The sequence below is a fragment of the Henckelia pumila genome, chromosome 2 (genome assembly GCF_033568475.1).
Source record: "Henckelia pumila isolate YLH828 chromosome 2, ASM3356847v2, whole genome shotgun sequence".
Lineage (NCBI taxonomy): Eukaryota > Viridiplantae > Streptophyta > Magnoliopsida > Lamiales > Gesneriaceae > Henckelia > Henckelia pumila.
This window is the reverse complement of record NC_133121.1, coordinates 116,455,788-116,482,293: the sequence shown is the minus strand read 5'-3', so window position 1 is coordinate 116,482,293 and position 26,506 is coordinate 116,455,788. Positions and strand designations below refer to the sequence as shown.

The 26,506-nt window shown below is 39.6% G+C and overlaps 1 protein-coding gene across 6 annotated transcripts; it reads left to right on the top strand.

Annotated features, from left to right (window-relative positions):
- The first annotated feature begins 21,429 nt into the window (after window positions 1-21,429).
- LOC140881183 (probable LRR receptor-like serine/threonine-protein kinase At1g67720) lies at window positions 21,430-26,021 on the top strand. Of its 6 annotated transcripts, none has more exons than XM_073286291.1 (15): window positions 21,430-21,705; window positions 21,781-22,321; window positions 22,396-22,907; window positions 22,995-23,121; window positions 23,191-23,262; window positions 23,354-23,422; window positions 23,500-23,571; window positions 23,648-23,716; window positions 23,809-23,972; window positions 24,045-24,298; window positions 24,495-24,621; window positions 24,686-24,751; window positions 24,820-25,006; window positions 25,077-25,209; window positions 25,634-26,021. In XM_073286291.1, the coding sequence occupies exons 1-15, from the start codon at window positions 21,633-21,635 to the stop codon at window positions 25,766-25,768; spliced, it is 2,601 nt and encodes an 866-aa protein (XP_073142392.1). In that variant the 5' UTR covers window positions 21,430-21,632; the 3' UTR covers window positions 25,769-26,021. The 6 variants fall into 6 exon arrangements, with proteins under 6 accessions (XP_073142392.1, XP_073142390.1, XP_073142391.1 ...); XM_073286289.1 differs by having other exon boundaries at window positions 25,584-26,021; XM_073286290.1 differs by having other exon boundaries at window positions 25,077-25,230.
- Window positions 26,022-26,506: the final 485 nt, after the last annotated feature.

The following is a 26,506-nucleotide window of genomic DNA, read 5'->3' as shown; positions in this document are numbered from 1 at the left end:
GGAAGATCAATGGAAAGGAAGGGATCAGCTAATAAATGGATCAAAGTCGAGATCTAACTCAAGACCAAGAAGGACATGTTGGTCTTGTAAGAAGGAAGGTCACATTAGAAGATTTTGCCCCTTAAAGAAGACAGGTCAAGGACAGGAAGCTATCCTCAATTCTGATACAACAAATGTACTTGAAGTCTATGAAGAAGATGAAGTCTTAACTATTTCCACTGATGATCCCAAGGAGGAATGAATCCTTGACTCAGGTTGTTCATATCATATGTCTCCTAGAAGAGACTGGTTTATTGATTTCAAAGAATCAGACTCGGGTTATGTACTGCTTGGGAATAATCAGTCATGCAAGATTTCTAGAATTGGATCAATAAGGCTTAGAATGTGGGATGGCTCTATAAAAATCTTGACTGGTGTGAGGTATATTCCAGATTTGAAGAGAAACCTAATATCTTTAGGTACATTAGATCAGAAGGGCATGAGTTATAAAGCTCAAAATGGCATACTTAAAGTGGTAAAGGGTTCTCTGGTCATTATGAAGGCTATCTTAAAACAAGGTCTCTATGTGCTTCAAGGAGTTACTCTATCATCTGAAATCAATGTAACCACTTCTGATAAGGATCAGATACTGCTTTGGCATCAGAGACTCGGACATATGAGTCTAAAAGGACTTCAAGAACTAAGTAAACAAGGCTTTCTGGACCAAAAGCATATCAATAATCTGGAATTCTGTGAAAGCTGTGTATTAGGAAAGTCTCATAAGCTGAAATTTAACACTGCAACTCACAATACAAAATCTCCTTTGGACTATATACATGCTGATCTATGGGGCTCTCCAAAGGTACCATTATCCTTATCAAAATGTCAATATTTTATTTCCTTAATTGATGATTTTTCTAGGAAGGTTTGGATTTATTTTCTAAAGACAAAAGATCAAGCTTTTAGTAAATTTGTAGAATGGAAAACCTTGGTTGAAAATCAACTTGGAAGGAAAATTAAGACATTAAGAACTGATAATGGCTTAGAGTTTTGCAATCATGAGTTTGATGACTATTGTCTAAAACATGGCATTGCTAGGCATAGAACTTGTACCTACACACCACAGCAAAATGGTGTAGCCGAATGCATGAATAGAACAATTATGAATAAAGTAAGGTGCATGCTTAGTGAGAGTGGTCTACCACCAAAGTTCTGGGCAGAAGAAGCCTCCACTGCTTGTTATCTTATAAATTTGTCTTCTTCTTCTGCTATTGAATTTATGGTGCCAGAACATAAATGGTCTTACCTGAAACCTAATTATAAGCACCTGAGAACATTTGGCAGTGTAGTGTATATTCATACTAATCAAGGAAGCTGAGTCCTAGAGCTAAGAAAGGCATCTTCTTAGGCTATCCCACAAGAGTAAAAGGCTATAGGGTTTGGCTTTTAGATGATTTAAAATGTATCATCAGTAGAGATGTGGTTTTTAATGAAGAAGTGTTTTATAAAGCTAACCAGCATGCTCTTAAGCCAGCCAGCTCTAAACAAGCTGAGCAGTACACTATGACTGCAGATCAGCATTTACCACAGGACAAGACCTCTGATGATAAAGAAGGTGGAGCTGATTTCAATATCCCTGAAGACTTTTATGATATAATTCATGCTGAGAATAAGATCTCACACCAAACAGATGATACATCAGATGCTAGCAATAATGAGCAAAGTAATGATCAAAGACAGGAACAACAGTTGAATGAATATATGTTGGCCAGAGATAGGGTCAGAAGAGAAATTAAGCTGCCATCAAGGTTTTCATCCTTTGATTTTACAGCATTTGCACTTAATGTGGCTGAAATTATGGATCTAGAAGAACCATCAACCTATGAGGAGGCTGCACTTTGTAAAGACCGTGCATTATGGAAAAATGCTATGCAATAGGAGTTCAAATCTCTCATCAAGAACAACACGTGGGAATTGGTTGACAAACCTAAAAACAAGAGAGTAATTGGTTGCAAATGGATCTATAAAAGGAAACTAGAAGTTCCAGGTATTGAAGGGCCAAGATTCAAGGCTAGATTAGTTGCTAAGGGGTTTTCACAGGTAGAAGGGATTGATTATCATGAAGTATTTTCTTCAGTTGTTAAGCACTCATCCATCATAATATTACTCGCAATTACTGCAATGCAAGACATGGAGCTTGAACAACTTGATGTGAAAACAACCTTCTTGCATGGAAATCTTGATGAGCAGATTTTTATGGCACAACCAAAAGGATTTGAAGTAGGCCATCGAGATGAAAAAGTGTGTTTACTGAAGAGATCGATCTATGGCCTAAAACAATCACCGCGTCAATGGTATAAGCGGTTTGATGATTTCATGATTAATCAAGGATTTATTAGATCGAAGTTTGATAGTTGTGTGTATTCTAAGAAGCTTCAAGATCAGTCATTAATATACTTATTGATCTATGTTGATGATATTCTTATAGCTTGTAAGGATATTAAGGAGATTCAAAAGCTAAAGCACCAACTCAACTCGGAATTTGAAATGAAAGATCTTGGTGCAGCAAAACAAATATTAGGAATTGAGATAATAAGGGACAGAAAATTGAGGATACTATCCTTATCTCTAGAAAAGTATACATACAAGGTTTTAAATCTCTTCAAGATGGCTGACTCAAAAGCAGTAAACACACCGATTGGAGCTCATTTTAAGTTGAAAGCGATTCAAAATGATCAAGAAGATTTGGAGGCTATTCATATGGAGAATATTCCTTACTCTAATGCTGTAGGCAGTGTTATGTACTTAATGGTCTCCACTCGGCCTGATATCTCATATGGATTAGGCTTGGTAAGCAGATACATGAGTAAACCAGGTAAGGAACATTGGAATGCAGTTCAATGGCTTCTAAGATACTTAAAGGGAACTTCCACTCTAAAGCTTCAGTACTCAAGTTCTACTTCAAACAAATGTATGGTTACAGGTTACTGTGACTCTGATTATGCTGCTGATATAGATAAGAGAAGGTCTATTTCAGGCTATGTGTTTACAGTTGGAGGTAATGTAGTAAGCTGGAAATCAAATTTGCAAAGTGTGGTTGCTTTATCCACTACTGAAGCAGAGTATATAAGTCTAACCAAAGCTGTGAAAGAGGGACTTTGGATTGCTGGTTTTATTAAAGAATTGGGTCTTGGACACAGAGATGTCACTATCTTTTGTGATTCACAAAGTGCAATTCATCTTTCTAAGAATTATGTGTTTCATGAAAGGACAAAACACATAGATGTGAGATTGCATTTTGTGAGAGATATAATAGCCAGAGGTTTGGTGAAGGTCCAAAAAATGGACACTTTAATCAATCCAGCTGATATATTGACCAAAGTTGTACCAGTTAGCAAGCTCAATCAAGCTTTGAACTTGCTTAAACTGGTGAAGTGAGTTGGACTCGACTGTAAATGGGATCTCAAATGGATTCACTTGGAATGCAACAAATACAGTCAAAGGTGGAGATTTGTGAAGACTTTATGTTGACTTTGCAATTAGTTGCAATCAAGGGTCAAGATTAGTCTTGAAAGTTAAATCATGATCCAACGGCTAGGAGATAATCTTGGATTAGTTATATCTGTTATGAGGCAGTTATATAAAAGATAAGAAAGAGGGTTAAAGGGAGACTTAGTGTGGGGACCTCGGGTTGCTAATCTCATCTTAGGGCAATTAATGAACAAATAACATTCATTAAACATCAATTAAGAAACCAAGAGCCAAGTAAAATTTTTTTTTTTATAAAATCAGTGTCTCGCTCGATCGGGGAAAAACACCCGATCGAGCGAGCACAATTGCTCAGCTCTCGGATGGAACTATAATTTGGCCTCGCTCGATCCGTCAACTTCTGCGGATCGAGCGAGCCAAAAACTCAAATCTCTGTTTTGCAAAATTAATGGCCGGGCTCGATCCTGGCTTTTCTCAGGATCGAGCGTGCCCTCTGTTTCCAGCAAAACCAGCAATTCATTTTGCTGTCAACCCGATTCCTTCCATTTTAAATCATCAAAACATGGTCCAATACATGATATATCAATTCCAAAACATGCATATACATATAACCAAGGTCACAAGCATTTATACATGCATTTTATTACATCAAACAAGTCGCTAAAGAATGTAAACGACCACAACTATATCAAGTTTCATACATGTATTCCAAAACCAACTAGACTAAAGTTTCATGCTTCTAAAGTTCAAGACATCATCTACAACCCGAGTCCTCACGTGCTAGACTCTCTCTCAGCTGTCAATGACGTCGATGACTAGCTCCTGCCCCATCTGTTGTCATGCACACATACAAAACAAGACAACAGCCGGATAAACTCCGGTGAGAAAACATTCTCAGTATAACTTAACCAACATATAGAAAGCGTTAAATAAATCATCTTGACTCTATTTAAACTCGACTCAACAAATAGAGTACGTAAACGCTTTACATACGAATTGATTCACATAACTTCAAAGCCATCAAAATTCATAACTGATCTTTACATGGATATCCATCTAACGAGTTCGTAACCGACTCGCAAATAAGGTTAACAGCAACCTTGGCATAGAATCAATTCAATATAGCATCATATCAACTCGAATATAAAGATCCACTACCTGAGATGGATCGACAACATCACAATCAAATCAAAAACATAAACAAGTATGTGGTTTTTGCGGGCCAACTCAAGATTAGTCGTTCTTGAGTTTCAAAGTCCCTACTTCACGATGTCGTCATTATACCTTCGTTTATTTTGATTCTGAACTCTTCAAATCTGAAAGATACCACCAAAATACATATATCAACTTCATTCCAATCTATCATATCAAAATCGAGTCGAAAACAACATAAGATCATCGATCAAACTCATTTCAAACCTCAATCCAACTTCTTCGGTTCAAAGTCGTTGTCTCGAGTTGTTGGCCTTCCAAACTCAACTGAAACTGAAGAATAAAATTCTATAATATTCACATCATCAAGAAAGTGTTTCAGCTTAGCTATCGAATATCAAAACAGTCCAAAAACTCGATTAAACGGCGTAGCGATTGAAAATCGGTAACCGAAGTAATCCCGAAACCATTTCTAACTTTAAAACCCAATCATACGTATATTCAAGTCAATAACCAGCTGATAAATCATTCAAATCCTCATATCAATAGCTATAAAAATCGATTAACATGCTGGAATCAATATTGGATACAAATAACACAAACTCATCAATCCGGTTTCGATATAGAATCGCATAAATGTCGATAAACATAATCGAAAACTCAACATCTGATATCTGTCAACTTTAGAGCTTCAAACCATACTGAAAGATATAAACACTTACACTAAATCGAAGCCCTCGTCGTAAGGATTCCATAACAATTTACGGAATCAAAATCGGACAACCGGTTCAAAAGTTACGGCAAATCGAAAATCATGAAATCAAGAAACAAGAAGATGAACTCGGCTCTGTACAAGTTTTCTGAATTCAATATTCAAAGAACACGTATTCATGCTGAGTAATAACTCTAAAATCAGATAGCTTCAATAGAAATTGCAATTTAGTCCCTCAATTCTTCAATAATTGCAATTTGGTCCTCGGTCCTTATTTTAATTCAATTTCAATCCTAAATAATTTAAGAATATTAGAATTTAAATAAAAACTCTAAATATTCCCAAATTAAATATAGATATGAGTTCGTCCTCGAATTCATAAACAGTATAGATATGCAGACTGCATGCTCATAAGAATAAAGAATAACTGAAAATTGAATAAGAACTCACATCAGCGAAATAGATAAGGAAATCGTTGCTTCATATCATCTTCGACTTCTCACGTTGCTTCTTCAACTCCGTGTCTACTCCATTGAATCTTCACCAATGGAATTGTCTTCATTCGGAGTTGCTTTGTTTTCCTATCAAGAATCTGAATAGGTTGCTCGAAGTAGCAAAGAGTATCATCCAACTCAGCTTCATCAGATCGAATCACATGAGACGCATCAGATATATACTTCCTCAACATCGATACATGAAAGACATCATGTATCCCAGATAAAGACATAGGAAGAGCGAGTCGATAAGCTAGATTGCCTATCTTTTCGAGAATCTCATACGGCCCAATATACCTCGGAGATAATTTTTCTCGTTTGCCAAATCGAACTGTGCCCCTAAACGGTGAAATCTTCATAAACACTCTATCTTCCTGATCAAAAGATAACGGCCGTCGTCGTACATTTGCATATCTCGTCTGTCTATGCTGTGCTGTTCTCATTCTCTGTTGTATCAATTTCACTTTCTCAGTCATCTGTCTAATCATATCTGGCCCTAACTCAGGTACCTCAGAAACATCATCCCAATATAAAGGCGATCGACACTTCTTTCCATATAATGCTTCGAATGGTGCCATCTCTATACTCGTTTGATAACTGTTGTTATAAGAAAATTCCACGAGTGGTATAGAATTTTTCCATGTAATGCCAAAATCAAGTACTACAGCTCTGAGCATATCCTCAAGCGTCTGAATAGTTCGTTCAGATTGACCGTCAGTTTGAGGATGGTAAGCAGTACTCAAATGTAAGCGCGTACCTAGAGCTTCTTATAGACTATGCCAAAAGTGCAAAGTAAACCTTGGATCTCGATCAGATACAATCGATTTTGGCACACCATGTAGTCTTACCACTTTTCGAATATAGAGATCCGCCATTTGATCATGACGATAAATCATTCGGTAAGGAATAAAGCACGCAGATTTCGTCAATCTGTCGATGATCACCCAAACAACATCACATCCTCGAGATGATCGTGGAAACTTCGTTACAAAGTCCATGGAAATGTGGTCCCATTTCCATTCAGGAATCGATAAACTCTGTAATAAGCCACCTGGTTTCTTTCTTTCAGCTTTCACCTACTGGCAATTCAAACATTTAGATACAAATTCAGTCACATCAGACTTCATTTGTTTCCACCAGTACTGACTCTTCAAGTCGTTGTACATCTTTCTGCCTCCAGGGTGAACACTATAGCGACTGCAATGGGCTTCTTTCAAAATATTCTGTCTCAAATCTGCAATATTGGGAACAACTATTCGGTCATTCACATACAAGATATCATCGTCACTAACCTTGTACTCAGACTGATGTCCTGATCGAATCATTTCAATCGATTTTTGCACATTCTGATCGGCTTTTTGTGCTTCTTTGATACGAATCAATAACTCTGGCTCAACACTGATTGCATACACTCTCATCAGCCTTTTATCTGTCTCAAATACATATCCAGAACTACAACAATCTTCAATCAAATTAGATACACCTATCGTAGATAAGGATAAAGCACATACCTTTCTACTTAGGGCATCCGCTGCTGCATTAGATTTTCCCGGATAGTATTTGATTTCACAATCAAAATCCTTCAATAAATCAAGCCATCGTCGTTGTCTCATATTCAGTTTGGATTGTGAGAACAGATACTTCAAACTTTTGTGATCAGAAAAGATTTCAAACTTCTCGCCATATAAATAATGTCTCCAGATCTTCAATGCAAAGACAATTGCAGCCAATTCAAGATCATGAATCGGATACCTGACTTCATGTGGTTTCAGTTGTCGAGAAGCATAAGCGACAACATGTCCTTTCTGCATTAAAATACATCCCAAACCCTGGTGAGAAGCATCATAATAAACAACAAAATCACCAGTACCTGTAGGGATTATTAAAATCGGCGTTGTAGTCAATCTCTTCTTGAGTTCAACGAAACTTCTTTCACATGCCTCAGACCAAATAAATGGTGCATTCTTCTGTGTAAGCTGTGTAATAGGCTTCGCTATCGATGAAAAATCTCGAATGAAACGACGGTAATAACCTGCCAAGCCCATAAAACTTCGAATTTCTGGCACAGATGTCGGTCTCTGCCAACTGATCACAGCTTCAACCTTACTCGAATCCACTGAAATTCCATCTCCTGAAATTACATGACCAAGAACAACAACTCGCTGCAACCAAAACTCACATTTGGATAACTTGGCATACAATTTCTCTTCTCTTAATATTCTCAATACCGTTCAGAGATGATCAGCATGTTCACACAGATTCTTAGAGTATATCAAAATATCATCGATAAAGATAATCACAAAATCTAAATATCTTTGAAATACTCTATTCATCAATCCTATAAAAACTGCCGGTGCATTCGTTAGACCAAAAGGCATGACTATGAATTCATAATGACCATACCTGGTTCTAAATGCAGTCTTAGGAATATCCTCGTCTCTAACCCTCAATTGATGATATCCGGATCGTAGATCAATCTTCGAATATACTGACGATCCCTGCAATTGATCAAATAAATCATCGATACGAGGTAAAGGATAGCGATTCTTTACCGTTGCTTTGTTCAATTGCACCCCATAGGAAAACACTCGGTCTGATATATCCTTTGGCCAACAAATCTTTGAGTTGGTCTTTCAGTTCTTTCAGTTCAATTGGTGCCATATGGTAATGTGCTTTCGATATCGGCTGTGTACCTGGCATCAATTCAATACCGAAGTCTACCTCTCGGTACGGTGGCAATCCTGGAATCTCATCAGGGAATGCATCTGCAAACTCATTCACCACCGGTATATCCGTCAATGTCGGACTAGTCTTCAGTATATCGACTGCATAAATAAGGAATCCTTACGCCCCTTTCTGTAACAAGTTAGTCATAGAAATAACAGATATCAAAGGAATTCTGGCTCGTGATCCCTTACCATAAAATTTCCACTCATCAGTCATATCAGGTCTGAATTTCACAATCTTCTGAAAACAGTCCACTATTGTTCTGTACTTGGTTAGCATACCGATACCGATTATGCAATCAAAATCAGATAAACCAAGAACGATACAGTCAAGCTCAACTTCATTACCTTCGTACTGTAGTACACAGTTTCTAACAGACTTCACTTATACTATACATTTTCTCAACGGTGAAGATATAGACACTACAGTAGCTAATGACTCAACAGGCAATGAATACAATGTAACAAATTGTTCAGATATGAAGGTATGCGACGCACCAGTATCGAATAAGACATAGGCAGGATAACCAGAAAGAAAACAGTTACCTGCAATCACATCATCCGGTGCTGCTTGTGCTTGCTCCTCTGTCAATGCAAACACTCGTGCTTGTTGCCTTGGAGGTTGATTCACTGTCTGACCTCCTCCTTTACTCGGTGCTGCAGGCTGTGGTTGAAAAGAGTGAACAGAAGATGTAGATTGACCTACCGGTCTCGATGATCCCGCACCCTGTGCACCCTCAGATCCTCGTTGTGGACATACCCTTGCAAAGTGTCCCATCTTGTTGCAAATGTGGCAGCTTCCAAATACACCTCGGCATTGTTTATTGGTATAGCGTCCACCACACTTGGTGCAATACACATCAGACCTCTGTCCAGCTCTAGACTGTCGGGAGTTACCTGAACTTGAAGATCTACTACCACCAGATCTCTTGAACTGTTTACTCTTGCCCTTGAAGAAGTTCTTCTTTCCATTACTGCTACCTCCAGCTTCAAATCGAGGTGGCGGTGGAATCTGTGACTGTTCTTGGGACTGTCTCACTGGCTGTGGCACAAACTGTGCTCCTCGTTGTTTCAGTATCCCTGCTTCTGCACCCTTTGCTCGATTCAGAGCATCGGCAAAGGTATTCGGTCTTCTCGAATTCACAAGTGTAAACACATCAGGGTTCAAGCCATTGATGAATTGATCGGCTTGAGCTTCATCATTTTAACAGCGATATGTGGAGCAAACTTCAACAAGCTAGTGAACTTTGCAACATATTCTTCGATATTCAACTGCCCCTGTTGCAGACTTGCAAACTCTGCTCCTTTGTCCTTGCGATAAGACACAGGAAAGAAACGCTGATAAAAAGTCGTTCGAAATACAGACCAGGTAATAACAGTACCTTGGTTTTCCAATGCTTTCTTCGTCGCTATCCACCAACTCTTGGCAAGGCCATGCAGTTGATGATTTACCAGTCTCACACGACGATCATCTGTATAATCAATAGACTCGAATAACTGCTCAATATCTTCCAACCAGTTCTCGCACTCTATAGCATTCGCAGTTCCTTGCAACTTCGGTGGTTTGAATGACTGGAATCGTTTCAGAAGTTTCTCCATCGGATTAGCATCACTGAACTCATCAGTAAAAGTACTACCCTGTCCATGTTCAGACACTGTCACTGGGACCTGTGCAGCATTCGTCTGTTCAGGCTGATTCGTAGCCAACGTCAGTCTAACTCTCGGTGCTGGTCGGGGAGGCATATCTGATAATCAAACAAATTAGTGTACAGTTCAATCTCAATTACAAAAAGTCTGTTGCAGTCCACATTGCCTTCATAAAAGATCGAGTTTCGATTCATCCTCATTCAATACATGCTAGTACGTCAATCAAATAACCAGATAGCATGTAATTCAAACCATTGTATAGCATATTCTTCGCAAATTATCACAGCATTATGTGACAATTTAATATCTGTAATCAATCAATCATATACCATACAATTATGAAAGCAATAAATAAATCAGAATAGAAGACTCGATCTACCCCGCTCATCTAATCTCAGTCCAAGAAACTTATAGCTCTGATACCACATGTTGTGGGGACCTCGGGTTGCTAATCTTATCTTAAGGTAATTAATGAACAACTAACATTCATTAAACATCAATTAAGAAACCAAGAGCCAAGTAAATTTTTTTTTTTTTTTATAAAATCAGTGTCTCGCTCGATCGGGGAAAAACACCTGATCGAGCGAGCACAATTGCTCAGCTATCGGATGGAACTATAATTTGGCCTCGCTCGATCCGTCAACTTCTGCTGATCGAGCGAGCCAAAAACTCAAATCTCTGTTTTGCAAAATTAATGGCCGCGCTCGATCCTGGCTTTTCTCAGGATCGAGCGTGCCCTCTGTTTCCAGCAAAACCAGCAATTCATTTTGCTGTCAACCCGATTCCTTCCATTCTAAATCATCAAAACATGGTCCAATACATGATATATCAATTCCAAAACATGCATATACATATAACCAAGGTCACAAGCATTTATACATGCATTTTATTACATCAAACAAGTCGCTAAAGATCGTAAACGACCACAACTATATCAAGTTTCATACATGTATTCCAAAACCAACTAGACTAAAGTTTCATGCTTCTAAAGTTCAAGAAATCATCTACAACCCAAATCCTCACGTGCTAGACTCTCTCCCAGTTGTCAATGACGTCGATGACTAGCTTCTGCCCCATCTGTTGTCATACACATACAAAACAAGACAACAGCCGGATAAACTCCGATGAGAAAACATTCTCAGTATAACCAACATATAGAAAGCGTTAAATAAATCATCTTGACTCTATTTAAACTCGACTCAACAAATAGAGTACGTAAACGCTTTACATACGAATTGATTCACATAACTTCAAAGCCATCAAGATTCATAATTGATCTTGACATGGATATCCATCTAACGAGTTCGTAACCGACTCGCAAATAAGGTTAACAGCAACCTTGGCATAGAATCAATTCAATATAACATCATATCAACTCGAATATAAAGATCCACTACCTGAGATGGATCAACAACATCACAATCAAATCAAAAACATAAACAAGTATGTGGTTTTTGCGGGCCAACTCAACATTAGTCGTTCTTGAGTTTCAAAGTCCCTACTTCGCGATTCGTCATTATACCTTCGTTTATTTTGATTCTGAACTCTTCAAATCTGAAAGATACCACCAAAATACATATATCAACTTCATTCCAATCTATCATATCAAAATTGAGTCGAAAACAACATAAGATCATCGATCAAACTCATTTCAAACCTCAATCCAACTTCTTCGGTTCAAAGTCGTTGTCTCGAGTCGTTGGCCTTCCAAACTCAAGTAAAACTGAAGAATAAAATTCTACAATATTCACATCATCAAGATAAGTGTTTCAGCTTAGCTATCGAATATCAAACCAGTCCAAAAACTCGATTAAACGGCGTAGCGATTGAAAATCGGTAACCGACGTAATCCCGAAACCATTTCTAACTTCAAACCCAATCATAAGTATATTCAAGTCAATAACCAACTGATAAATCATTCAAATCCTCATCTCAATAGCTATAAAAATCGATTAACATGCTGGAATCAAGATTGGATACAAATAACACAAACTCATCAATCCGGTTTCGATATAGAATCGCATAAACATCGATAAACATAATCGAAAACTCAACATCTGATATGTAGTGACCTTTACCCGAATCACCTACTAAACAGAACTTAGGCATGCAATTAACTTAATAAAACAGATATCAGAATAAACTTGCGGAAACCATAAATAAAATACAATCCCAAGGAAAAGAATCCGTAATTTATCCAAATATTATAACACCAAATCGAATAGCTGTATCAACCCAAAACAACAGAAATAAAACCTAGACGAAGCTCCAGCTGGCCAACCACTGCCTAGCCCCTCTTGGATCCCCCAGCCTCGTATCGCAAACCTGCTCCATGAAATAGGGTGTCCAGAAACACAGAGTACGAGACGTGAGCATAAAACGCTTAGTACGAGAGTATGAGTATACATGCATGTAAAGTGAACTCCCTATAAACTCGAGGTCAAGATCAGATAACAGAGACAGACCGGGCCCTGGTATGTAGCAAGCACGCTGTGCCGTCGCTTCAGGAGGTTGCTCCCATACCACAATACAAGTGGATATGCCGGACCCAAATCGATGGAAGTCCAACCACTAACAGGATAGGGAAAAACCCTACTAACAGACATCTCGAAGGAGATAGCTCAGTATGCAAATGAATGCAGCATAAATCAATGACATATAAACCATGCAGTCACATAATACATGCATACTCAGTCATGATATCTCGAAAAGTACTTTCGTACCTCAAATCAGTGCAAGTCCTACCAACTCTAGGTCCACGCCTATAGTCTGCTCTACACTGCCAAATGATACTACTATCATTATAGCACTCTAAAAGCCTTAACTAAGCTAAAGCATACTCCTAAATACTTTTTGGAAGCAAAAGCTATACCTTCGTCCGTCGTTAGCCCTTTGATGTCGATGCCTCCAGAACTTGGGCACAATTCCGCTACGACTATCGAACGCCTCGACGACTCCCGGGTCAAGCCTAGGAAGGCTAGAACAACTCGAATACGGCTAGAGTAGAGAGGAAATCCGGAATTGGCAATTGAAAATGAATTCTCGGCCTTCTATTTATAGACAACGATCGGAATCTCCGATCCTCGATCGGAACGTCCGAACCTCGATCGGAACGTCCGATCCTGCCATCGGAGCTTCCGAAGATCCTGATCTGCCACGTGTCAAAATATCACTTGTTGACTTCGGATAGGGGTGATCGGAGCTTCCGATCCAACCACACTTCATGCCTGACGTAATACCATCGGAGCTTCCGATCCACCTTCGGAGCTTCCGATCCTGTTCGGAGCTTCCAAACTCACCTTCGGAGCTTCCGAACTCTACCCAAGTAATTATGATTAATCCCTTAATTACTGATTTTGGTTACGGGCTACTACATTCTCCCCCACTTAAGATATTTCGTCCTCGAAATCAGATCTTAAGTACTGAATGAAATACAAAAATCAGAAACATTCTTTATTCAAATTAAACGTTTACAGAGTTTGTAACTGAATACAACTTAAGAATGAAATCAAAACAACTCAGGATGGTCTTCACGCATCCTGTCCTCAAGCTCCCAAGTAGCTTCCTCAGTGTCTCGGTGCTGCCACTGAACTAAAACCAGAGGAATGACTTTGTTCCGCAAAACCTTATCCTTATAATCCAGGATACGAATAGGTTTTTCAACATAAGTCAAATCCTTGTTCACCTGAACCTCAGACCGCTACAGAATATGAGATTCATCCGCCACATATCGTCGCAACAGAGATACGTGAAACACGTCGTGAATACTGGATAGATGCGATGGCAAAGCTAATCGATAAGCCAAATCGCCGATGCTCTCCAAGATCTCAAACGGACCGATAAATCTGGGAGACAACTTGCCCTTAAGGCCAAATCTGATAATTTTGCGAAAAGGTGACACTCTCAGAAACACTTTCTCCCCGACATCGAACTGCAAAGGCCTACGCTTGGTATTAGCATAGCTGGCCTGACGATCCTGTGCAGTCTTAATCCGTTTCTTGATCTGATTGACAATGTCTACCGCCTGCTGGATAAGCTCCGGTCTCTCAGCCTGTCTCTCCCCCACTTCTTCCCAGAAGAGTGGAGTACGACAACGTCGTCCGTACAACGCCTCAAAAGGTGCCATTCCAATAATAGTATGATAGCTGTTGTTGTACGCAAACTCGATCAACGACAAATGATCCTGCCAGGCTGAACCAAAATTCATAACGCACGCTCTAAGCATATCCTCCAAAGTATGGATAATGCGCTCCGACTGGCCATCAGTCTCCGGATGATAGGCAGTACTCAAACTGAGAGTAGTACCCATCGCACGCTGAACACTCCCCCAAAATCTAGAAGTAAACCTGGGGTCCCGATCACTGACAATGCTCACAAGCACTCCATGAAGTCGAACGATCTCCTGAATGTACAACCGAGCCATACGATCCACATTGTACTCCCGGCTATAGGCAATGAAATGCGCTGACTTGGTGAGTCGGTCCACCACAACCTAGATAGCATCACAATTCCTCGGGATACCGACAAATAGGTCACAAAGTCCATTGTGATAAACTCCCATTTCCATTCAGGAATAGGCAGACTGTGAAGCAATCCTCCAGGTCTTCGGTGTTCTGCCTTGACCTGTTGACACACCAAACATCTCGAAACAAACTGATAAACACTGCGTTTCATACCCTTCCACCAAAAACGGGTACGTAGATCCTTGTACATCTTGTTGCTCCCAGGATGAATACTCAACTTAGTGTGATGCGCCTGAGACAAAATCTCCTCTCGCAACTCTTCATCCTGCGGAATCACAAGCCTACCAGACAAACACAGAAAGCCATCTGACTGATAATGAAATCCAGACGAGCTACCCACGTTAGCTAGACGAGCTAAACGCTGGGTCTTCGAATCAGACATCTGAGCATCTCGGATCCGCGATTACAAAGCTGGCTCAGATAGTATCGCAAACATCTGGATACTCTGCATATCTTTCTTATGCTTGAAGGTATATCCCGAAGTCCAACAGTCACTGATCGCACTAGACATCGAACAAGTCTGAAGTGCGGATAGTCGTACCTTGAGACTCAAGGCATCATCAGTGAGATTAGCAGCTTCCGGATGGTACTTAATCTCGCAATCATAGTCTTTAAGCAAGTCCATCCAACGTCTCTGCCTCATGTTCAACTCTGCCTGAGTGAACAAATACTTGAGACTTTTATGGTCAGTGAAGATCTCAAATTTCTCGCCATACAGATAATGACGCCAGATCTTCAAAGCGAACACAATGGCTGCTAACTCCAAATCGTGGACTGGATAGTTGTCCTCATGAAGCTTCAGCTGTCTAGAAGCGTATGCGATCACATGCCCATTCTGAATCAGGACACAACCTAACCCCTGAAGAGAAGCATCCGTGTATACCACATACCCTCCAGATCCTAACGGTAATGCCAACACCGGCGTAGAAGTCAACCGCCGTCGAAGCTCACAAAAATTCTCCTCACACTCGGAGGACCACTCGAAATCCACACCCTTGTGGGTAAGCTGCGTCAAAGGTCGAGCTAGTTGAGAGAAGTTCAGAATGAAGCGACGATAATACCCTGCTAGACCTAGAAAACTACGGATCTCTGCAACTGTCGTCGGACGCGACCAATTAAGTACCGCTTCAATCTTGCTTGGATCAACAGAAATCCCTTCCCTGGATATGATATGGCCAAGAAAGACCACTCGATCCATCCAGAACTCACACTTGCTCAGCTTGGCGTACAACTGCTCATCCCAAAGAGTCTGTAGTACCAACCGCAAGTGAGAAACATGATCTTCCGTATTACGCAAATACACCAAGATGTCGTCAATGAAGACCACGACAAATTTGTCCAAATACTCCCTGAAAACACGGTTCATCAGATCCATGAATATAGCCGGCGCATTAGTCAAACCAAATGGCATTACTAGAAACTCGTAATGCCCATAGCGAGTACGGAATGCAGTCTTGGATACGTCCTGATCACGGACTCTCAACTGATGATACCCAGATCTCAAGTCAATCTTGGATTAAACTGACGTGCCCTGCAGCTGATCAAACAAGTCATCAATACGAGGCAACGAATACTTGTTCTTCACAGTGACTCGATTCAGCTGCCGATAGTCAATGCATAGCCGCATCGACCCATCTTTTTTCTTTACAAAAAGAAAAGGAGCTCCCCAAGGAGATACACTAGGACGAATGTACCCCTTGTCCAAAAGATCCTGTAGCTGATTCTTCAACTCACGTATCTCTGACGGAGCCAGACGATACGGTGCTCTAGAAATAGGCGAAGTACCCGGCATCAACTCTATGCCAAACTCGACTTTCCTAGCAGGAGGAAAACCCGGAATCTCATCAGAAAATACATCTGGGAATTCATCCACAACAGGAATGCTCTCTATCCCAATACTCTCAGCGGACAAATCAACTGCATAGATAAGGTAGCCTTCCCCACCAGACTCTAGAGCTCGACAGGCTCTCAAAGCTGATACCAAAGGCATCGGAGGTCGCGCTCCCTCACCATAGAAAAAACAGCTCTCATTCCCCTCCGGATGAAAGCGTACTAATCTCTGATAGCAGTCCACTGAAACTCGATAGGTAGTCAACATATCTATTCCCAGAATGCAATCAAAGTCGTCCATCGCCAGGACCATGAGATTCGCTAACAGAATGTTCCCTTCAAACTCTAAAGGGCAACCCATCACTAGACGCTTAGCAAAAGCAGATTGGCCCGTCGAAGTAGAAACAGACATCACTACGTCTAGTGCAATGCATGGTAACTTATGTCTCTTAACAAAACGTGCAAAAATGAAGGAATGAGATGCACCAGTGTCAATAAGTACAAGAGCAGGTATACCATAAAGCATAAATGTACCTGCGATGACTTTCTCATTCTCCTCCACTGCCTGAACATGTCTCAGGGAAAACACCTGGCCAGAAGCTCGTGGCCTCAAATGAGAACTCCCAGCAGGCTGTCCTTGCGACCTCTGCTGAACGGTGGCCTTAGAACCAGATCCTGAACCAGAACCAGAACCACCTCCCCCAAATAGTGGACAATCCCTCCGGATATGACCAGGCTCTCCACAACGAAAACAAGCTCCAGAAGCTCTACGGCACTTGTCGGATGGATGGTTCTTTCCACAGTGATCACACTTTTCCTTCTTACCGAAACGGACAACACCAGCAGAGCCAGAGGAAGAAGAAGTAGATCCAGACTTCTTGAAAGATTGGGAACGGGGACCCAAGAACTAGCAGGCCTCGACTGAGGGAAAGACCTGTTCCGCCGAATGCTGTCCTCCACCTGGTGACAACGGCTCACCAAACCCTCGTAGGACATATCGTCGCCAACCGCCACACGATCATGGATCTCAGGGTTAAGGCCCTGAAGGAACAGATTATACTTCATCCCAGAGTTGTCAGCAATCTCGGGGCAATAGGATAGCAGATCAAGGAACTTCTGCTGATACTCATCAATAGACATGGCTCCCTGTCGCAGACTTAGAAGCTCGCCTGCCTTCGACTGACAGAGTGCAGGAGAAAAATACAGCTTCTGAAAAGCTGTGCAGAACTCGGCCCAGGTGGCCACTCCTCTCGCCGCAACAAAAGGTGCAGAAGTAAACCTCCACCACCTGCGCGCACGTCCATCCAGAAGATAACCCAGGGTCTCTATCTTCTTCTCCTCGGTGCATTGGAAAGTCTGAAAAGTCGTCTCCATACGGTCTAACCAGTTCTCTGCATCCTCCGGAGACTCACCTCCAACCAAGGGCTTAGGACCCATAGCTAAGAATCGACGCACAGTGAAACGCTCGTCGTCATGATGACGATGACGCCGTTCTCGACGATGCTCTCGGTCGGCATCACCCCAACGCCCACCAATACTGCCATGAGAACTTTGGTCATCACGATCTGCCATCTACAAAAATACCTCATGATGAGACTAAATCCCAAGAATACTTTTGCATGCTCTGATACCATAAATATAGTGACCCTTACCCGGATCACCTACTAAACAGAACTTAAGCATGCAATTAACTTAATAAAATAGATATCAGAATAAACTTGCGGAAACCATAAATAAAATACAATCCCAAGGAAAGGAATCCGTAATTTATCCAAATATTATACAACCAAATCGAATAGCTGTATCAACCCAAAACAACAGAAATAAAACCTAGACGAAGCTCCAGCTGGCCAACCACTGCCTAGCTCCTCTTGGATCCCCCAGCCTCGTCCAATCGCAAACCTGCCCCATGGAATAGGGTGTCCAGAAACAGAGAGTACGAGACGTGAGCATAAAACGCTCAGTACGAGAGTATGAGTATACATGCATGCAAATTGAACTCCCTATAAACTCGAGGTCAAGGATCAGATAACAGAGACAGACCGGGCCCTGGTATGTAGCACGTTGTGCCGTCGCTTCAGGAGGTGGCTCCCATACCACAATACAAGTGGATATGCCGGACCCAAATCGATGGAAGTTCAACCACTAACAGGATAGGGAAAAACCCTACTAACAGACATCTCGAAGGAGATAGCTCAGTATGCAAATGAATGCAGCATAAATCAATGACATATAAATCATGCAGTCACATAATACATGCATACTCAGTCAGGATATCTCGAACAGTACTTTCGTACCTCAAATCAGTGCAAGCTCTACCAACTCTAGGTCCACGCCTATAGTCTGCTCTACACTGCCAAATGATACTACTATCATTATAGCGCTCTAAATGCCTTAACTAAGCTAAAGCATACTCCTAAATATTTTTAGGAAGCAAAAGCTATACTTTCGTCCGTCGTTAGCCCTTTGATGTCGATGCCTCCAGAACTTAGGCACAACTCCGCTACGACTATCGAACGCCTCGACGACTCCCGGGTCAAGCCTAGGAAGGCTAGAACAACTCGAATATGACTAGAGTAGAGAGGAAATCCGGAATTGGCAATTGAAAATGAATTCTCGGTCTTCTATTTATAGACAACGATCGAAACCTCCGATCCTCGATCGAAACGTCCGATCCTGCCATCGGAGCTTCCGAAAATCCTGATCTGCCACGTGTCAAAATATCACTTGTTGACTTCGGATAGGGGTGATCGGAGCTTCCGATCCTGATCGGAGCTTTCGATCCAACCACACGTCATGCCTGACGTAATACCATCGGAGCTTCCGAACTCACCTTCGGAGCTTCCGAACTCTACCCAAGTAATTATGATTAATCCCTTAATTACTGATTTTGGTTACGGGCTACTACATGATATCTGTCAATTTTAGAGCTTCAAACCATACTGAAAGATATAAACACTTAAACTAAATCAAAGCCCTCATCCTAAGGATTCCAGAACAATTTACGGAATCGAAATCGGACAACCGGTTCAAAAGTTACGGCAAATCGAAAATCATGAAATCAAGAAACAAGAAGATGAACTCGGCTCTGTACAAGTTTTCTGAATTGAATATTCAAAGAACACGTATTCATGCTAAGTAATACCTCTAAAATCAGATAGCTTCAATAGAAATTGCAATTTAGTCCCTCAATTCTTCAATAATTGCAATTTGGTCCTCGGTCCTTATTTTAATTCAATTTCAATCCTAAATAATTTAAAAATATTAGAATTTAAATCAAAACTCTAAATATTCCCAAATTAAATATACTCGGATTAAAATTAAATAAGTTCGAATTAATATAATTAATCCCGGGCCTTACACTTAGAAGCTTACAATTCTCTCTTTTTCGATCACATCATCAAGAGCACATAAGGGGCTTGCATCTGGAATGAAGATTCAACATCGAAGATTATCTTCATTGAGCTGGATTGTCTGTGAACCTTTGTATTTCTGTTCTTGATCGGCTTAATCCAAGTTTCTGTCATAGCTTAGGGTTGATCTTTGTACTGCCGATAGTGTATTGAACTTGATGTTATTGTTGCTTAGTGGATTCATATGGGAAAATTCTCAGAACCTTAGATGTAGGATTTGGTGATCTGAACCAAGTAAATTCCTGTGTTATTGGTGTTTGTGGGTTCCTGATTTCTATCTTTCGATTAGTTTCTGCGAGTGATTGATTCTGTGAGCTTGATTATTGTTATCTTGGTTATTGGATTCTTGTGTATGCATGTGTGATTCTTAACAATATTGTTGATCGTGCTGGTAGATCTTGGATGAATTTCTTATTAGCTTCGATCTTCACATATCGGCTTTCGAGATCGGGTTCTTATGACTTCTGTTTGGGCTCCTCCTTCAGTAGGTTCTATTAAAGTGAATGTTGATGCATCAGTTGTTGAATCTGTGGATTATTTTGCGACTGGCATTGTGGGACGTGATCACGAGGGTAATGTTTTATTTGCAATTGCTAAAGATATATCTTCCCGAAAATTTCTCTCCTCATTTTGCTAAATTGTTGGCTGTTAAGGAAGGTGTGCGCGCGTATGACTATCCAGTTCCAAGAATCTCATTGGATTGTTGAATCTGATGCATTGACAGTGATAAAATCCATTCAATCTTCTAATCTTTTGGCTCAGGATGATCCGGTGGTTGCGCAAGAAATACAAACAGCTTGTTCAAACTCTGTTGATGCTTCGATCATTCATTGTTCGAGAAAGATTAATCAAGTTGCCCACTTATTAGCTTCTAAATGTTTACAGCTTAAATATAATATCTTGTTTAATGATGTTATTCCTATCTTTTTGAAAAAAAGATGTAATATTTGATCGACCTTTGTCATAATAAATCTAATCTTTCTTTTTCAAAAAAAAAAAAAAAAAAAAGAAATCAACTACTAATAAAAATCCCAATAAAAAAAAAGAAAAAGGAATGAACACTTGAGGAAGATGTTTGGTCAGAAACGAAGCGTTGATTACTTTCGAATCAAACTTTATAGAGTGAGGAGACAGCAAAAAAGAGACAGGTTGAGATAATATTTTTGTTGGAAAAGGCGATAATATAGTTCCGCGCGTCTTCATAATAATATAATAATAATAATAATAAATAATATAATTAAGCATAGGTCAATGTGCAGTGGACCTTCCTAAATTTAAGCGAATTGAATGCCTTCCCATCCATAAACGAAAGATGGATGTCGTCTCGTCAGATATAAAAATGTTTACTTTAATTATACTGTGAAAGACAAAATAAACCGTGGACATGTATTGGTTGGGTACGGAAATTGAGTAGTAAAAGAAACAAACAAACAATTACATAAAGTGATGATCTTGCTTAATTTTATGGTTTCACATTCATAATATCTTAATATTCTTTTCTAAAGCAAGAAAAGCTGAACCCCAGAAACCTTTTTCTTCCTTTAGCATTGCACCAACTCATCGATCAAGAAATAAAAAGCAAAAGATGGCTCTGATTTTTGGCGTAAGGACCTTATTTTTCTCTTTAGTTCACTCATCCCCAATAGAGCTGTGAGTTGATCTTCCATATGGGATCCGTAGTACATCTCTTGGTTCCAATATTCCTGTGGTTAATACCATCCATTTTATGCCAAGCTACGGGTAAGGCTTACACCAAGCTTAATCTCTTGTAATGTACTTTTCATCTGTTCTTGTTTGAAATGATTCATCATGCAGAGTTCACCAGTATAGACTGTGGAGGGTCAAGTAATTACACAGACAAAGATACTGGTTTAGCCTGGATTTCAGATGCCCTAATCACAGCTCAATTAGGCAAACCAGTGAGGGTAGGAAAGACATATGGGAACTCGATTCAGTATCAAACACGGCGAGATTTCCCCACAGACACCAAGAAATACTGCTATTCACTCGCCACAGAAGAAAGGCTGCGTTATATTGTCCGAGCAACGTTTCTTTATGGTACTTCTTTAACTGAAGGAGCATACCCCAAGTTTCAGCTTTATCTGGATGCTACAAAATGGTCCACAGTAACCGTAATGGAAGCTGCAAGAGTCTATGTCAAAGAAATGATCATCCGAGCCCCCTCTAAGTCAATTGATGTGTGCTTGTGTTGTGCAACAACGGGCTCCCCTTTTATATCCACTCTTGAGATGAGACCCTTGAATCTGTCAATGTATGCCACTGACTATGAAGACGAGTTCTTCTTGAAATTGGCACAAAGAGTGAATTTTGGAGCACCAAGTCAAGAATCCATAAGGTAATCTTTCCGCTTTTATAGATATTCCGATTATGTGAATTGTGATCAATGACATGATACAAGGTTTCTTTCAGGTACCCGGATGACCCCTATGATCGAATATGGGTGTCTGATCTTGATAGAAGGCCGAATTTCTTGGTAGGTGTTGCGCCTGGGACGGAGAGAATAAGTACCAAAAAAAACATAGATATAAGCACTAGAGAATATCCACCTGTTAAAGTAATGCAAACTGCGGTAGTTGGAAGTAGAGGAAACCTCAGTTACAGCTTAAATCTCGAGGATTTTCCTGCGAATGCTCGTGCTTATGCGTATTTTGCTGAAATTGAAGATTTAGGAGCCAATGAAACAAGGAAATTTAAAATGGAGCAACCTTATATGCTTGATTACAGCAATGCTGTCGTGAATATAGCTGAAAATGCCAACGGAAGTTATACGCTATATGAACCGAGCTACATGAATGTCACATTAGAATTCGTGCTGTCTTTCTCATTCTTGAAAACCCCGGATTCTACTCGTGGACCACTGCTAAATGCAATTGAGATTAGCAGATATGTTCAGATTGTAGCCAAGACTGATGAACAAGACGGTAGGAATATGATTTACTGGTAAAAGTTACTTATCAATCAATTTTATATCTAAACGACTTGACAAGTTCCGTTGTTGATTGTGGAAGTGAGTATCCTGAATGCCCTGCGGTTAGATAGCAGTGAGTGGCTTGAGGTAGGTGGTGATCCTTGTATACCTACAAACTGGGAATGGGTGAGTTGCAGCTCTTCCACACCACCAAGAATCACCAAGATGTGAGTCATCTCACTAAACCTTCTCATGAAAAACTCTATTTTCTATTGATTCACGAACTTCTTAAACAGTTTCTTGTCAGGAAAGAAAATGGAGGGTAAAATCCCATGGAAGCTTAATGACATGGAAGAGTTAACAGAGTTGTAAGAACTGCAGTAGTATGCACAAGTTCAAAATTATTTCTGAATCATATATACATACACCCCACATGGTATTTTGGTTTCATTTGTGTAGATGGCTGGATGGAAACACTCTGAGTGGGACAATTCCTGATATGAGTAATCTTGTCAATTTGAAAATATTGTAAGCTCTCCGTTGGTGTGCTCGTTCAAACCAAGTGAATTGAATTTTCGTCATTATATGTTACCCGGAATATGCAGGCATCTAGAGAACAACAAACTGACTGGTCCATTGCCTTCATACTTGGGGAGTCTGCCATATTTACAACAACTGTAAGCAGTTATCCTTTGGCCGTTTTTTGAAAGTTTCATGGCATCTTGTTTAGTTAAGTATTATTTTTTTTTTCAGGCACGTACAGAACAACTCTTTGTCTGGGGAAATACCTACAAGATTGTTAAGAGGAAACTTGACCTTCGAGTGAGTATGCTTATCGTTTTCTCTAACCCATCGAGAATACAATAGAATAAACCCAATATTCATGTTGTAAATAGTATCTTATTTTGTTTCAGCTATCAAGGCAATCCTCATCTTAGACGAGTGACAAAAACGCATAGCAAATTAGTTCTTGCAACTTCAGTTGGAGTGCTGGTTATTCTTTTTGTCCTATCCATCGCAAGCATAATACTAGTTTGTTTTTTTAGGACAAGGATGACTTCAATCAGGAATGATAAAGGTTCTTGCCAGCAATTTGCATGTTTTCCATTCTAGCTCATTAATAACAGAGCAAATATGTGTTATGAATCAGGAAGTTCGTGGTGCACCAGTAACAAGCCTTTGACTGGCTATTCAATGGGACGGGGTGGATCTTTTATGGATGAAGGCGTAGCATGCCATATTCCGCTCACAGATATACAAGAAGCTACCACTAGTTTTTCAAAGAAAATTGGAAAAGGAAGTTTCGGACCAGTATATTATGGGAAAATGAAGGATGGGAAGGAAGTTGCGGTGAAAATCATGGCCGATTTATCCAGTCATGGTACCAAACAATTCATGACTGAGGTATACCGTATATACCAGCATCTTTAGGGAGTTTGTGGAAGGAAAAATCTCTAATAATTTTTTTAGAGGTTGCAAATACTCCTTTAATTATTTGAAACAAAAACTGTGAGACGAAACTTCAATTCAGACAGTTGCAACAAGTAATCCAAAAATAAATTTTATGCCAGCCATTAATATCAAGAAATCCACCTCACAGGTTGCACTCTTGCCAAGAATACATCACAGGAACTTGGTTCCTTTAATTGGATATTGTGAGGAAGAGAATCAACGGATGCTTGTCTATGAGTACATGCATAATGGGACCTTAAGGGATCATATACACGGTTTGTATCTATATAGATGCTCTTTAGATTTTTTTCATATTAACGAGATAGACTTGCCCGACAGATTTTGATGAGCAGAAACAGTTAGGCTGGCTTCCACGGCTTCATATAGCTGAAGATGCAGCTAAAGGTTGATCATTCAACTTTTTTCATCTTTTGTTCATTAATTTCCAACTTTAAAAAATTATACTTGAACAGGTCTTGAGTACCTGCACACCGGCTGCAGCCCCAGTATCATTCATCGTGAAGTTAAAACAAGCAACATTCTCCTAGACATCAACATGAGGGCCAAGGTATCAGATTTTGGACTATCGAGGCAAGCTGAAGAGGACTTGACACACGTATCAAGTGTGGCACGAGGAACAGAAGGCTATCTCGACCCAGAGTACGTAAGCATAGTCTAAATGTGCTTGATTACTGGTTGAAACTAACTATGTGTTGCCGTGTCCCGCAAGGTACTATGCAAATCAACAGTTGACAGAAAAAAGTGACGTTTATAGTTTTGGTGTGGTTCTCTTAGAACTTATCTCTGGAAGAAAGCCCGTCTTTGCGGAGGAATATGGTTGTGATTGGAGTATTGTTCATTGGGTAAGCTCTCCCAATCTTTTGGTGAGTTCTCACTTTGTAATTAACAGGAACTAAGGCTCCGCTTGGATTGAAGTATTTCAAATCCATGGATTTTAAATGCATTTTTGTTGTTTAGAGAAGTAGCACCACAAACATCAAATCCACTTTTTTTATGTTTATATAGTAATTCATGGTAGTTGTGATGAATTTCAAGTTCATCCTATAAAATGGTGATTTAAAATCCTTTTTACTCCATCTAAGTAATGTGTAAATAATTAAGCTATGAATTTGAGATTTTTCTATGTTTCATTGTTAACACTAAAATTATAATAAAAATCCATTGATTTCAAATCCTTCAATCCAAGCGCTAAGCTAAGGTAATTTCTTTTTCGTAGGCACGGTCATTGATCCGTAAAGGTGATGTAATTAGCATTATAGATCCTAGACTGGCAGGGAATGTCAAAATAGAATCCATATGGAGAATAGCAGAAATTGCAATCCAATGTGTTGGACAACACGGCTACTCGAGGCCAAGAATGCAAGAAATTATCGTGGCCATACAGGATGCAGTAAAGATTGAGAGTGGAGCAGATTTATCAGAGAGTTCAAAAGCCCTATGTTCCAGGAAAACACTCTTGACGAGCTTTCTTGATATCCAAAGCCCTCATCTTTCTAGTGGAGCCTTGGCCCCGTCTGCTCGTTAAATACTATGAATTATGTTTGAGCTGAACATTTTAATATTCTTATTCTTATTTGACTTGCCTTATTGTCAAAAGTATAGGGTCTTGATATATTCAGACGACAGTAGCACAACCATATTCTTATTTGTCTTACCTTATGTCAATAATATAGGGTATACCTAATAGTTTGGGAGTTTGGAAATGGAAGGAAAAGAAAAGATAAGGCGGAAGAGTTTTAAAATGTTTTGTTCAGAAGTTTTTAAAGGAGGAAATAAAAAAGTAGATTGATGGAAAATGGTGACTTTCCTTGCATATTTTGTAATGTATAATATAATTTCATTAACTCTCATATTCAAAATGGGTGGTGCAATTAGGGAGAATTTAAAAGATGGCTTTAATTAGCATTTAAAACAATATAATAATAATAATAATAATAACTAATAATTCATGCACGCTAAAATTCGCATACATAAATAGTTTATATTACATTTAAAAATAATGAATATTTTTTTTATTTTTAAATTAAAAGATATAATTAAAAAATGATGATTATAAATAACAAGGACATTTTTATATATCTATTAATTTAACTAAAATTATTATTGTAGAAGGTTTATGCATTATTATATTGTATAATT

Coding starts and splice junctions, on each gene's coding strand:
- LOC140881183 (XM_073286288.1), top strand. CDS start 21,633: ATGGGATCCGTAGTACATCTCTTGGTTCCAATATTCCTGTGGTTAATA. Junction 23,263..23,353: donor ATGGAAGAGTTAACAGAGTT/GTAAGAACTGCA, acceptor TCATTTGTGTAG/ATGGCTGGATGGAAACACTC. Junction 24,752..24,819: donor AGCTGAAGATGCAGCTAAAG/GTTGATCATTCA, acceptor ATACTTGAACAG/GTCTTGAGTACCTGCACACC.